The 15,892-nt window shown below is 40.3% G+C and overlaps 1 protein-coding gene across 1 annotated transcript in view; it reads right to left on the bottom strand.

Annotated features, from left to right (window-relative positions):
- hpse2 (heparanase 2) overlaps nucleotides 1-15,892 on the bottom strand; it is a 174,616-nt gene that overhangs the window by 13,134 nt on the left and 145,590 nt on the right. The window contains exons 7-9 of the mRNA XM_034185268.1: nucleotides 15,409-15,502; nucleotides 13,513-13,619; nucleotides 11,227-11,341 (exon numbers count right to left, since the gene is read on the bottom strand). Of these exons, the coding sequence (XP_034041159.1) occupies nucleotides 11,227-11,341; nucleotides 13,513-13,619; nucleotides 15,409-15,502 (316 nt within the window). The remainder of the gene's footprint in view (nucleotides 1-11,226; nucleotides 11,342-13,512; nucleotides 13,620-15,408; nucleotides 15,503-15,892) is intronic.

The following is a 15,892-nucleotide window of genomic DNA, read 5'->3' as shown; positions in this document are numbered from 1 at the left end:
GCAGCTTGGTCACTTGTACAGTTGTAAAAAGATGCGCATTACTCCTGATTATCCTCAGGGCAATGAAGCATGTAGAGGTTTCATCTAACGTTAACCGAGTGAGAAGAGAAGGCTTGGAACAACACTGTCTGTAGCAATATTGCTTTAATTGCCCACATTGTCCAAACTGACCACCATGCAAGACTTGATGTGGAGATAGATGCCCACTGGTGCTCCATCGTACATGTTATAGTACAAATCTCATGACTGGGTGCAAAATCTCTGAAGAACCCTTATCAGGGCCTTCAGGCATGACCATGGAAATGTGCGGTGTGCCACGCCAAGTTCATGGCTGGCGTACGCACGTTTCTACAGCTGTTGCTCCACTAACGACACGTAGAGGTGATACTGGGACACTGCTAATAGTGTGAAAACAAGAAGTCATCAGAGTGATGTGCACACCAGAAACACACTTATGAACAATTATTTGTATACAATTATTTACCCACATATTTGCAATTATATGGGTGGATATAAACGCATGCACAAAGTGATGAGGGACATGGCATTAACAATGGCTGCGCTCGCGTTGTTAGAGGACCTTGCAAATGGTGCAATCCAACATGAGTGTGTATTCAGGAATCGGGAGGATCTACTTGCAAATGCTGATAATTGGCTCATAAGCCGATTTCAGTTACCAAGGCCACTGTTACTGGAGTTGTGTGCTGAATGTGGTCCGCCCTAGAGTGCAATACGGCAAGGAGCCAGGTGGTTGTCTATGCCCACACAGGTGCTGACAACGCCGGGCGTCCTGGCAACAGGGGCATTTCAGTAGGAGCTGGCTGATGGGTCAGGAGTGTGCCAGTCAACCTTGAGCCGAGCCATGCCAGCTGTGTTGAACGCAATCATCCGAATGTCATCCAGGCACATCACATTCCAACATTAAAGTGCAATTTGCAACGAGAGCCGGTTTCCCCAGTGTAATCGGAGCTATTGACTGCACACATATTGCTCTAAAGGTGCCATCACATGATGAATTTATTTTTGTTATTCGGACACAATTTCATTCCATCAATGTACAAATGATATGTGATGTGCAAATGCATTGGGTTGGGTGGCTGCTTGGTGAGGAAATTGTTTATTTGTGTAATTGTTCCCAGTGAAAACCAGTTAGGGTACATTTGGGCATGTGTGCGTTCAAATGTATTTTTTTATTTCTCCTTCTTTCGGCTGCTCCCGTTAGGGGTCGCCGCAGCAGATCGATCGTTTCCATCTCAACCTGTCCGCTGCATCTTCCTCTGTCACACCAACCACCTGCATGTCCTCCCTCAGCACATCCACAAACCTCCTCTTTGGCCTCTCTCTTCTCCTCCTGCCTGGTGGTTCCATCTTAAGCATCCTTCTCCCTATATACCCTGGTTCCCAACTCTGCACATGTTCAAACCATTTCAATCTCACCTCTCTGACTTTGTCTCCAAACTGTCTCACCTGAACTGTCTCTCTGATATGTTCCTTCCTAATCCAGTCCATTGTCATCACTCCCAAAGAGAATCTCAACATCTTCAGCTCTGCCACATCCAGCAATGCCTCCTGTCTTTTTGTTAGTGCCATCATCTCTAAGCCAACATAGTTGGTCTCACTACTGTCTTGTAGACTTTCCCTTTCACTCTTGCAGATATTCTTCTATCACAGATCGCTCTTGCCACCTTTCTCCACCCACTCCACCCTGGCTGCACTCTCTTCTTCCCCTCTCTACCACACTCTCCATTACTTTGGGCAGTTGATACCAAGTATTGAAACTCATCTACTTTCACCACTTGTACTCCTTGTAACTACATTATTCCACTGGCCTCCCTCTTATTCACACATACTGTATGTACTCAGTCTTGCGTCTACTGACTTTCATTCCCCTTCTCCTCAGAGCATAGTAAGTCCCTTCGGCTGCTCCCTTGTTTGCACTTGGGGTCGCCACAGCAAATCCAAGGTGGATCTGCAGGTTGAATTGGCACAAGTTTTACGCCGGATGCCCTTCCTGACGCAACTCCACATTACATGGAGAAATGTGGCAGGGGTGGGATTTGAACCCGGAACCTTCTGAACTGAAACCAAGCGCATTAACCACTTGGCCACCACCCCAGAGCATATCGCCACCTTTCCAGGCTAGACTCAACCTGTTCTTTACTCTCACTACAGATCACAGTGTCATCTGCAAACATCATAGTTCATGTACACTGAAAAAAATGATACTTTGGATCAACTTAAAAAAAATGATGTAATTTGTTACAGCTAAGTTTTTTTAGTTTCTCACAATGTATATTTATGATTTTGTAAAGTGATTCCAGCAGATTTAAAATGGAAACCACAATTTTCCATTAGACCAATGTAAATAAGTACTTTGAATGAAGTGCACTGATGTTTCACTTTTTTCAGTGTAGACTCCTGTCTGATCTCATCATTCACCCTGTCCATCATCACTGCAAACAAGAAAGGACTCAGAGCTGATCCTTGGTATAATCCCACCTCCACTTTGAATGAGTCTGTCATTCCTACTGGGCAGTTCACCACTGTCATGCTATCCATGTACATGTCCTGCACTACCCTCACATACGTCTCTGCCACTCCAGACTTCCTCATGCAATACCACAACTCTTCTCTTGGTGCTCTGGTCATAAGCTTTCTCTAAATCCACAAACACACAATGTAACTCCTTCTGGCCTTCTCTATCCTTTTCATCAGTATTCTCAGAGCAAACATTGCATCTGTAGTGCTCTTTCTCAGCATGAAACCATATTTCTGCTCACAGATCCTTACCTGTTTTCTAAGCCTAGCTTCTACTACTCTTTCCCATGACTTCATGCTGTGGATGATCAGATTTTTGCCTTTGTAGTTACTGCAGCTCTGCACGTTACCCTTGCTCTTAAAAATAGGAACCAACACACTTTGTCTTCACTCCTCGAGCATCCTCTCACTTTCCAAGATTTTATTAAACAATGTTTTTTATTTATTATTATGTATTTTGTTTTCTGTTTTGCTGGTGAAACTAGAGCTGCAGAATGAACCCCAACACCAACCAAGAGAGGCGGTACAATGAACACCATTCCCGCACTCGGATAGTAGTGGAGGGGGCAATCAGGACTTGGCGGACATCCGCAGCTGGAGGACATCAACAGCTACTGTGAAACTTCACTGCAGCTGAAACTTCGCCTTCATGGGCTTCCACCACTCCAGTGAGAGCTGTGTCACCCACTATCATACCCACTTTTTTGTCGAAGGGGGTGAATTCCTCCACTCTGTTCCGTCCTTTGACCTCCTCCATCTGTCCATTTTTTATTTCAGTGTGTGTGCACTGCTCTAAGCATTTATGTAGCCTCTCACACACACAAAATCAATTTTTTTTCCATTTCACATTGTGGCGACCTGCGTGGGAGAACGAAGACTGAGCCACAGCTTTTGTCTTTTCTACACTCTGCCTCTACAAGTGCTTTCATTTTTACACACGACAACACAGACACAGTGGCGGATGTCACTAAACACAGTACACTTCACAATTACTGGTACTGGTACTGTCAACATGACACCCAAACCATTTAAATAAATTAGCATATTCCGATGAAGGCGTGGACAGGGAGGAGTTTGGTACTTCTGCATGTGCACTCTAATTGTATGTTGATTGGGACATACAAAAGGAAGGTGCTTGGATCCATGCGTACGCACACTTTGATACGTCTGAATATTTCTGTGTGTACAACAGTTTATGGGTTCTGGCATACACCATGTTTCAGTAGTAAATCCACACAAGTTTTTGTACATGAGGCCCCTGGTCTTCTAGTACTTTATCCAGCCATATAGAGCTCCACCTAAAGGGACTGTTGCTAAAATACCCATTGTTTTTCATATCACGAACCAGATGGCAGTTGTTGAGACAGATTATGTTTCTCAAACTGTGATAAAAAGTCTGTAGCTATGATATGACTTGGTAAAAAGAAAGGTTCATTCCACAGAAATGTCAAGTTAAAATCTCTTGTCAGCAGTGCAACACCCATTGCACTGAAGCTGAATGTCTCGTGTACCATGCCACTTTGTATGTAACAACTGCTGACCACTTTAGAATTGACAGGTCTTAAATGTGACATTTTTGCAAAATATTATGCTCCATCACGAATTGCTGTTATTTTTGTTATCAGTGCTGAGTGGTCCCCCATACTGAGTCTCACTCTACGCACTACACAGACTCAACACCTCTCCAAGAGACCCAGGGCAACATGTGTTCCTCAGGAAGTTCCCATGCAATCCTGCATATGGCAACATTTAAGGGCTTCTTTTTTCCATGCAGGCTTTAACTTAATTTGCTGCCAAGGCATCGAAGAAGCAGAGCGCCTTATGGAAATGTATAGAGTTGGCCAAAGGCAGAGGGATGTATGTATGTATGTACAGAAAGACCTGTGATCTGTGATTACATACCGTATAAAACAAAGAACAGTTATGATTCTTGAAGAATGGAGTTTATTTTTATGCGTTCTTAGTTATATTTACATTTCAAAACTAAAATAAAGGAGGAAAAGATGCATGTACAACAATCTGCAGGGCATCATATGGATTTTTTTTTTAGTGCTCTGAAAATCCTCAATCAGCTGAGTGTCTGCATGCATTCCTGTCTCTCCTGTACCTGTTTTTAAGAACAGACAAACAACAGACCTGTAGCCTGAAGCAGGCCAGCATGGCCACCAATTTGAGATCCAATTAAAAAGACAGAAAGACAAATGTAGCATATTAAGTGCTCAGAAAAAAAAGAAGCATAAATGGGAACATAAAGGAGGATAACAAGTAGAACAACAATTAATCTTTAATGCTTACCTAAATATGACAAATGAGAGGCAGACTGGATGGTTGAGACATTTAATTTCTAAGAACTTCAACATCAAAGTATGATGTTACCCAAGTTTTCAAGCCGGAATTTAGTTTGCAGTACGGTTTCAATTTACATAAACTAATGTCCAGCATGCTTTCATTAATTTCCCAAAACAAATTATAACAGTCATGAAATGTATAAAATCTGCAGTTATCCTCTTGAAGGTCTGCAATTGGGTTCAACATGGAAAAGAGAGAAAGTGGTTTAATCAAAACAAAACAAAACCCTACTGGTGCCAAACAGACGCTGGCCAGTTGAGATCTAAATGTACTCTACCTCCACATTACTCCAGTGTCTCAACAATAAATCATTTCTCAGTGTTTCAGTAACTGATCTTATTTATTAGATTTGACCTCCCCAAGTAAGTCAGTCAGTGAGTCTGCCATTGAATTTGACCATCAGTGAGTAACTCAGTCAGTCAATGAGTAAGTCAATGAGTCAGTCAGTCAGTGAGTCTGTTACTGAATTTGATTGTTAGCGAGTAACTCAGTCAGTCAGTGAGCCAGTCAGTTAGTGAGTCTGTCACTGAATTTGACTGTCAGTGAGTCACTCATCAGTCAGTGAGTAAGTCAATGAGTCAGTCAGCCAGTGAGTCTGTCATTGAATTTGACCATCAGTCAGTAACTCAGTCGGTCAGTGAATCTGACATTGAATTTGACCATCAGTGAGTAACTCAGTCAGTCAGTGAGTCAGTCAGTCAATGAGTCAGTCAGTGAGTTTGACAGTTAGTAAGTGACTCAGACAGTGAGTGAGAGTCAGCCACTGAGTGAGTCAGTGAGTAGGTTAGTAAATCAGTCAGTAAGTTAGTCAGTGAGGCAGCCATTCAGTCAGTCAGTGAATTGTTAAGGGAGTCAGTCAGCAACTAACTGCATCCACAAAAGGTTTTTTTAATGTGACTCCATTAATACTGCTACACATGCAGTGGCTGAATTTTTGGGTACTGATAGATATAGTTCAGGACCTGTGAAACTCTTATTTTGGGCCACGTTGGTGTTGTTAAACAGGCAAAATAAACCAAAAACAGAAAGGCTTATCAAGGTGCTTGTGAAGCCTTGGTGCTAACCATGGGGTCCTGGTGGACACCAATGCCACTGCAGCTTGTTTTAAAATAATGAAAGTGTTTGCAAATTCTTTTAGTGGTTGCTGGCTTGTATTTGGAGTAGAAATAATTGAATAACAATATTAAAACTACTATTGCAACATATATACAGTGTGGGCCAAAAAAAAAATATATATATATATGTTACCCTTTTAAAATTCTTGCCAGTTCCACAATAATTAACAAATCTCTCTCATTTTCAGGTAAATCAAAGACAAAGCCTTAGATTTTCATCCTAAAGAAGCAATGGAACCAAAAACACGATACACTGTGCAAGACAGGGTAAAGATCGTAGAGGCATATTTAGCAACAAATTTGGTACTCCTCTCTCAGCAAAAATTCAGGAGGGACTTTCCCGGGAGAAAATCTCCCAGAAAACTCACAATCAAGCATCTCCTGAAAAAGTTCACGTAAACAGGAAGCTGTTGTGGATAAAAATAAAGGACACAGTGGCCAGCCACAGCCTACAAGAACAGGCAGTAATTTTGAAACTGAGACGAAGTTTGGAGGAATCACCGCAGGTGTGTTCAGAAATTCTGAAAAATATGAGTCTATTGATATTAAACAAAAATTTCATGCTTCTATGACATATTTTTGAAAAAATAAAAATTAATAAAAGTATTCACACTTAAAAAAGTAGTGTATGAACAAAATTGGTAACATTTTTTGGCCCACCCTGTATTATATAGTTCTAAATGAACACCGAAACCAGCTTATTTTCACTTTATTTTTATCCTATTTGTAAACATTTGATTTTACAAACACATGCAACATGCTAATTTCCAAGACAGACACGTTAATGAGTTTATCTACCAACCAGACAATATATGCCTAACCAGTATTATCTTACAAAAGTACTGATCCATTTATAGAACAGTTTATTCAGTGGAAATAGCAGGGTGCATGCATATGATTCATAGAGTCAGTTAGTCAGATAGTTAATGGATCTGCTAAACCTTTCACAAGCAACTCCATAAAACTGCTATGCATGCAGTTTCTAATTTATTTCTGATAGATACAGTTAAGGACTAGTGAACCTGCTATTTTTGGCCATGTTACCATATTTTCACATGCAAAATAAATAAATCGGCCCATCAAGTTGCTTGTGTTGGGTTCTGGTGGCAACTGGTTGCCACTATTGCCTGTATGATAACAGTGAGGTAAGGCAGCATCTTATAAAATTAAGCGACGTATTATGGCCAGATAACGCCTAAAATAGAGTTTAAAGTTCAGCAGTGAAGAGTTTTAAAAAGTTGAGTGATTTGTCTTGACTAGGTTCAAATCCCTGTCAGACTGGAAAAGCACTTAGGGCAACATGTTTGAATGGGTGAATGTGAAGCATCACTGTAAAGCGCTTTGAGGAGGAAAGTGCTATATAAATGCAGTCCATTAGGGGGAGACATCATACAAGCATGGGGTGTAAAGACATAAATGGAAAGACACATAATAGTGAGGGTGTAATGTAATAACAGAGAAAGTAGAAGAGGGCTGTGTCTTTCAATGAGTCAGGGACTTGACCGGAGTCAACATCTACCCATGAGGAGTGATCCTATAGGGGAAGGGGTCAGGTCATAAATTTCTCATGGTTGTATATTCTCCCAGCAGGTAAGCTGCTGCAGCCTGCAGACATGTAGCCATGTTAAAATCATTGTGCACTTAGTAGGAGATCGACACTCCCCCAGAACATCAATGAGAAGAGGTAAGAAAAAGCAAAAACAAACAAAAAAAAAATCAAGCAACCTTGATTCCTTAATTTCACAAGTAAGGGATGAAACTGCATGTGCCCACCAGAAAGTACTAATAAAGAATATAATTTCTGCATTTATTTATTTATTTATGGAACAAAACCTTTATGATTTTGCAGGTACAATCTGTACAGAAGATTAAAAGATAATAACTAGAGTATAATAAGTGCCTGACTCCAACATCTGTTTTAATGGAGCTGTTCTTAATATAAGCTTCTCTCCCCTGCACGGTTTCAGCCTAATGTCATGTTTTTATTAACTTGCTGAATCTTTTTTTATGAACTTGGCCTTATGTTGCTGTGTAGCAGCAACATAAGACCAAGTTCATAAATGTAGTTCTCTTTTTTAAAGAAATGAATTTATCACTAAAACAAGACTTTCTGTAAAGTATTTCTTTCCACTTTTCCATGAAATAAATCATCCATGATCAGCTCACGTTCAGCTGAGTACAGCATGACCTCATAAACATGTCGAACATGTCGTGTGAACAAGTCCATTTCCTTTGAGTGAAACCAATGTGCAAAACCAAGAACACAATCCTTGTTCTGAATGATTGTTTATGAAATAGACGACAGGTGCCACAATTTCTGCATCATGTCAGTCTTTCAGTGCTACTGTTCCTTGCAGTATGTGAAGGTGGAGAACTCCAGAATTGGACCTGACTACTGGGTCAAGACTTCCAGAAGTGTGCAAAGCCGTGGTCTGGTGGGGAAATATGCATATTGTTCAAATTTCATGACTATTTATTTACTTCAGAGTTTTTTTTTTAAACCCTAATGCAAATCCTAATCTGAATCCTAACCCTAAACCATTTAATGTGCAAAGTTCAGCACCTGAGACATCTGCTTAAAAACCTCAACCCAGAACCGGACGCATGCAGCATCCTTCCAAAAATGGTGAGCACTTTAGTCAGTGCAAAATCTTCTAAGTTTGTCCACCTTCACATACTGCACAGAAGAGTACAACAGAGACAGATGTGTTTTAAGTTTCAGCGTATTACATTTGAAGATGCTGATGGTTTAATTCAATGGATAATTGATGGTTTAATTCAATGGATAATTAACATTTGGAGTAAAAAGCCAGAAAAGTTGGACAAAAAAAAAAAATGGTATTTTGCCAGCAACATGCAACCATGTCAAAATAAGTATATTTGCTCTCAATGTACAAATACCACCCCCGACACACACACTCAGCTCAACTCAACCTTTATTGCTAAAGCACATTTAAGATGACAGCAGTTGACCAAAGTGCTGTATATAATTAAAAAATGGCACCAAGTTACCCTCAATTGTAAATAAGTAAATTAAAAATAACAATAAAATTACACAGACACACACATGCAAAGTAAGACTGCCACTCATACCATAATTTGACCAAAGCTTGTCTGTCTGTCTGTTTGTTACCTGAGTCCTCCCACATCCTTCAGCCAATATCCATCAAACGTGATGTGTGGTTGATGTCAAAAAGCAAGGTAACTGAAGTCAAAGGACAGAATCTTTACCTTTTTTTTTACTCTGATGTTCACCAAACTTGGCACACATATGTAGTTGGATTCTGGAATTCTTCAGGTGATCTCAAGTTTGCAATGGGTCAATTATTGGGGTCAAGGTCAAGGTCAAAGGGGTAAAATGATTTGCACCACCAAATGACGTGAGTTCTGAAATTGACCAGTAACATTAAATTTGCCAAAAAGGTACATTGTTGGGGTCAAGGTCACTGGGGTCAAAGATCAAAATTAAAGTTTTCCACTTTGCTTTGCACCAAATGTGACACACATATGAAGAGTTTAGATGCAAAACCCAGTATCTCCAAAACCATACATTTTTAGTTGAGGCCAACATGTACTTGGCTGTCAAGGAGACCATCAGTGTGCAAAATATGAAAGAATTTGAACAAACTATTTCCATTTTATTGATGAAAGTCTGTGCATTTCCAAATAGGGTTTCCTTTAAATCTCCATTTTCAACTGCATTTTTCTCCATTCGGAAAAAAAAAAAAAAAAACACTTACTGGATTTTGCATCTGAACTCTTCATATGGAGATGAGTTCCAGAATTGTACAGCAAGGTTAAACTTGACAAAAGTCAATCATAGGGGTCAGTCTTGTTTGTTGGCTGTTTGTTTGTTGGCATACTCTTCCCAGGTCCTTTTGCTGATTTCTGCCAAACTTGGAATGTCAGTGAAGCTCATTTTGACAAAGGTCATAAATTGTTTTTTCAATCTGATTTGGACTAAGTGTACTACAAATTTAGTTGGATTCAAGGTCAATGTCATTGGGGTCAAATATCGCATTACCACAGCCCTTACTGTCTTCATACCAACAGGTGTTATTGGCTAGTGTTTATAATACATAGACGTAAGTCCTATACATAGGACTTACAAATATATACACTCACCAGCCACTACACCTGTTCAATTGCTTGCTAATCACCTAATAACATGGCAGCAACTCAATGCATTGAGGCATCTTGACATGGTGAAGACGACTCACTGAAGTTCAAACCAAGCATCAGACTGGGGAAGAAAGAGGATTTAAGTGACTGTGAACATGGCATGGTTGTTGGTGCCAGACGGGCTGGTCTGAGTATTTCAACAACTGCTGCTCTACTGGGATTTTCACACATAACCATCTCTAGGGTGTACAGATCATGTAAATATGGACCAACATCTCTGAGGAATGTTTCCAACACCTTGTTGAATCTATGCCGCAAAGTATTAAGGCAGTTCTGAAGGAAAGGAGTTCCAACCCGTAACAAGCAAGGTGTATCTAATAAAATAGCAGATGAGTGTACACGACCCATATTTATAAGGGAGTTTAATAAATGAATAAATAAATAAAACCAAAATTGCCAGAAGTAATGAATATTGCCCAGTAGGTGGCAGTAATAAACCCTAAATCTCAACAGGAACTGTGAAGTGGAAGAGGAATAATCTGGACCCTCTCTGTCTTTGATATTGGGACTTATTACACGACTCAAGGTGTGTTAGCATTTTTACACATCTTAAAAAATCCTTAAAAAATAAATAAGTAAGACGTAAATTCTTTGGAACCTGTTGCATGTTTGCACAGTAGTTCCAGCCAACCCACATGGAATTTTGCAGCATTCATTTTACACAGCATTGCAGGGTATTTTACAAACATGCCTGTGTTTGAGCAGCTCAAGTTGCAGATCTCTCACCGACCGACTGTCTGGCACAGAGAAGTGCACAGTTGTGGTTGGGGGGGTGGAGGGGAGCAGTGACACCGTCCTGAGCTACTGACAAAGGGCTAAGGTTACATGGCATTTCGCCCCCTCGTCTGACCACTCAACACCAATAAGCGGCTTTCATCTCAGCTAATAGCTCCCACGGGAAAGAGCGAGAGGTGCCACCGAGGCAGCAGGGACGCAACATATAGGCTCAGCTCACAGCTTCATTATTATGGTGGAGACTGAGGAGAAAATTGATGCCCTGGCGCTGAGAACCAAGAAATGTTTTTCATACTGCAAAACTCACAGGCAACGGGTTAAAGTGCTGGTCCACAAGGTGTGTGTATCCGTAGTCAAAAAACGAGTGACGTAACACAACATCGATCCCCTGCACAGCAGCCATACCCAACGTGTTCATCCACCTGGAAGATAAAAGAATGCACGTCAGAAAACGTGTACAACAAGAAACTCAATGGTTGTGATGTGTATCTTTAAAATTTCAATTTAAGATTTCAGACCGTATAATATCGGGTGTAAGGCTGCAAAATATTTGATTGTTTCACATTTAATGTATTACTCTGCAACCTGACCGGCTGCGCACGCTCCTACACAGATGTCAATAATGGCGCTGTTAGCTGAGAGCGAGGGAAAGCCGCATAGCGACGACTATGCCAAAATGGGTGAATTTAAGATACCATACGAAAGTATTGATGTGGATTCTGATACAGAATTACCATTTCACATTTGATGGATTTTCACATTTGATGGATTACTCCGCGCCCTGACCGCTGTTGAAGCGACACTGCCTCGGCTCGACGGTAAGCCTCGCCAACTGAATTACCTACGGAAAAATAAACCGTGCAAACGATGGAATTGGATTAAAATGCGAATAGCCCCCTTGTGTCTTACATAATTACAATATAAAGCGCCTTGGGGCAACTGTTTGTTGTGATTTGGCGCTATATAAAAAAATTGATTGATTGATTGATTGATTGTGTCTGATGATTTGTGGACGTTCATGCTGGATTACGGTCGCAAATATCAGTTTGACCGGCTCCGCTTACGCATCACTGTTAATACTCCTTTTTAAAAAGCTCAATTTGTGACGTATAACCAGCATGAACGTCTGCAAATCACCAGACACAACAGGGTTAATCTCTAAATGTATACTCAACAAAAATATAAACGCAACACTTTTGGTTTTGCTCCCATTTTGTATGAGATGAACTCAAAGATCCAAAACTTCTTCCACATACACAATATCATCATTTCCCTCAAATATTGTTCACAAACCAGTCTAAATCTGTGACAGTGAGCACTTCTCCTTTGCTGAGATAATCCATCCCACCTCACAGGTGTGCCATATCAAGATGCTGATTAGACACCATGATCAGTGCACAGGTGTGCCTTAGACTGTCCACAATAAAAGGCCACTCTGAAAGGTGCAGTTTTGTTTTATTGGGGGGGATACCAGTCAGTATCTGGTGTGACCACCATTTGCCTCATGCAGTGCAACACATCTCCTTCGCATAGAGTTGATCAGGTTGTCAATTGTGGCCTGTGGAATGTTGGTCCACTCCTCTTCAATGGCTGTGCGAAGTTGCTGGATATTGGCAGGAACTGGTACCCGCTGTCGTATACGCCGGTCCAGAGCATCCCAAACATGCTCAATGGGTGACATGTCCGGTGAGTATGCCGGCCATGCAAGAACTGGGACATTTTCAGCTTCCAAGAATTGTGTACAGATCCTTGCAACATGGGGCCGTGCATTATCCTGCTGCAACATGAGGTGATGTTCTTGGATGTATGGCACAACAATGGGCCTCAGGATGTCGTCACGGTATCTCTGTGCATTCAAAATGCCATCAATAAAATGCACCTGTGTTCTTCGTCCATAACAGATGCCTGCCCATACCATAACCCCACCGCCACCATGGGCCACCCGATCCACAACATTGACATCAGAAAACCGCTCACCCACACGACGCCACACACGCTGTCTGCCATCTGCCCTGGACAGTGTGAACCGGGATTCATCCATGAAGAAAACACCTCTCCAATGTGCCAAACGCCAGCGAATGTGATATACTAATACACGAGCAACAGCTCTGGTTGACATTCCTGCTGTCAGCATGCCAATTGCACGCTCCCTCAAATCTTGCGACATCTGTGGCATTGTGCTGTGTGATAAAACTGCACCTTTCAGAGTGGCCTTTTATTGTGGGCAGTCTAAGGCACACCTGTGCACTAATCATGGTGTCTAATCAGCATCTTGATATGGCACACCTGTGAGGTGGGATGGATTATCTCAGCAAAGGAGAAGTGCTCACTATCACAGATTTAGACTGGTTTGTGAACAATATCTGAGGGAAATGGTGATATTGTGTATGTGGAAAAAGTTTTAGATCTTTGAGTTCATCTCATACAAAATGGGAGCAAAACCAAAAGTGTTGCGTTTATATTTTTGTTGAGTATATTTCCCAAAAATACTTTGGCTATTTTGCACAGCCGCTTTAGTTAATTGTCACCAGTTGTACAATTTCTTTAAAAAGTACGCTGAAACCTTTTCAAAAATATGAAAAACACGACTTACAGGAATCCAGCAGCATATGTGTCAGACAGGTTGTTGGTGCCTCCTGCCCATGCCGGCCCCAGGCCACCCACCCAGACCTTCTTACCAGGATTATGTGTGTTCACAGCCTGCAATAAATGATAGAAACACAATTAGATAAACAAAAACCAGTATCAGTATCAGTGCATCATGCTGCAGTCACTCAGCTGAAGGATATTGTGAATTTTCACAGTGTTGAAAAGTTTTGTTATTGTTGTTCTAAAAAGCTTTCAAGACACTGCATGAATCTTAACATTAGTGCAAATGCTTCAACATATTCTCATCAAATGTTTCATATGATACCATATGAACCGTTACACAATATTTTTTGTGCATAATACTATGAATTTCAACACGCATGTACAACATATGTTTTGCATCTACTGCCCAGAAATGCATTTGAACATTACTTTTGCACATTTTTATTTGATAACCTGAATACTTTCATTTAAGCCCTTGTGCAGTACCAGTACATAGGCACAAAAATATGTCTGGCGTTTATTGTTTTACATTTAGTTTTGAGAAAAATCCTCCTTTTTGTGCCCCAGGCAATTTGGCACAGTATAACTGGGAATTCTTCACTACAGCTGGAGTTGGTAATATTCCCAGGCTTTGGAAAATTCATTGGCATGTACCCTGTAAAATATTGTGACTGACTGAAAGATAGATAGATAGATAGATAGATAGATAGATAGATAGATAGATAGATAGATAGATAGATAGATAGATAGATAGATAGATAGATAGATAGATAGATAGATAGATAGATAGATAGATAGATAGATAGATAGATAGATAGATAGATAGATAGATAGATAGATAGATACAAAAATATGCCTGGTGTTTATTGTTTTACATTTAGTTTCGAGAAAAATCCTCCTTTTTGTGCCCCAGGCAATTTGGCACAGTATAACTGGGAATTCTTCACTACAGCTGGAGTTGGTAATATTCCCAGGCTTTGGAAAATTCATTGGCATGTACCCTGTAAAATATTGTGACTGACTGAAAGATAGATAGATAGATAGATAGATAGATAGATAGATAGATAGATAGATAGATAGATAGATAGATAGATAGATAGATAGATAGATAGATAGATAGATAGATAGATAGATAGATAGATAGATAGATAGATAGATAGATAGATAGATAGATAGATAGATAGATAGATAGATAGATAGATAGATAGATAGATAGATAGATAGATAGATAGATAGATCCATTCCCACTGGTCTGTTAATGTGGTAACTCATAAAAAAATAAATGTTGTCATTTTGTAAGTCCTCAAATTCAAAGGACATAATGAAGATAAGCTGGTTAAAATCTGGTGAACTTTGATTCCAAATGCAACATTATTTTATTGATGTATTATACCACAGACCTGCCTGCCACCTGCTGTATTGGTGGTGGTTGCTGGATGATGGAAATTAGGAGCAGGTGTGGTTGAACCTACATGTAGCTTGTCAGGCACCTGCTGGACCCACCATTGGCTTGTTGCACGGAATACTCGTATCATCAAATGAATGGTGGAAAGTAGGAGCAGGTGTGGTTGAAGTTAAATGTAGCAAGAAATTTTTGGCAATTTCTGTCACTTCCCAAGCCTAGGTCTGGTGGTCACTGAGTTCACTGCTGCATGTGACCTCAGTGTGGGCACAAACTGTCAACTGTCACAATTTGCTGTCTAAACAGATCAATGACTTGTTAAATTAAAAAAACAGGCAAAAATATCTCAAGGTTAAAATTATTGAGCTGCCTGTCCTTTGACAGATAAAAGTCCAATCAAATATATAACATAGTTTAACCTCATTCTGTCCATTGAGATCTGGACTGACAATTCAAATAGGGTATGAAACAACCACACCAGAACCAGAACTTTACCTTGAGGACTTTGGTGATCTGCTCTGTCAGTGTATCCAGCAGTCGAGTCTTCAGGAAGTCCTCAGCTCTGTTCACTCTGCCGTCCATGTAATAACTGCAAGAGAGACATCACAACACAATCATTACATTGTATTTTGTGTACTTATGTGAGAATATGGCATGAACTTACAGCACAGGCATGGTAATTTAAACATTAAAATACAAGGGCATGCATAAGAGAAGTGAAAGTCGAGACATGACCCTAAAAGATGGAAAATAACCTTTTTTTTTTAATTCTGTAACTCAATTCAATTTATTTAACTCACAACTTTATGTCCCATGAAACAAATTAGAGTTAAAAAGAAAAAATCTCATGACAATAGTAATGACTGTGGACATATGTTCTGTGTGCCTGACACACACACACACACACATCACACACACATACACACACACATAAAAGGAAAATTAACATCACCAAGAAGCCACAGCATGACTAAAGCCG

Source organism: Thalassophryne amazonica, chromosome 13 (genome assembly GCF_902500255.1).
Source record: "Thalassophryne amazonica chromosome 13, fThaAma1.1, whole genome shotgun sequence".
NCBI lineage: Eukaryota > Metazoa > Chordata > Actinopteri > Batrachoidiformes > Batrachoididae > Thalassophryne > Thalassophryne amazonica.
This window is presented reverse-complemented; position numbering and strand designations above follow the sequence as displayed.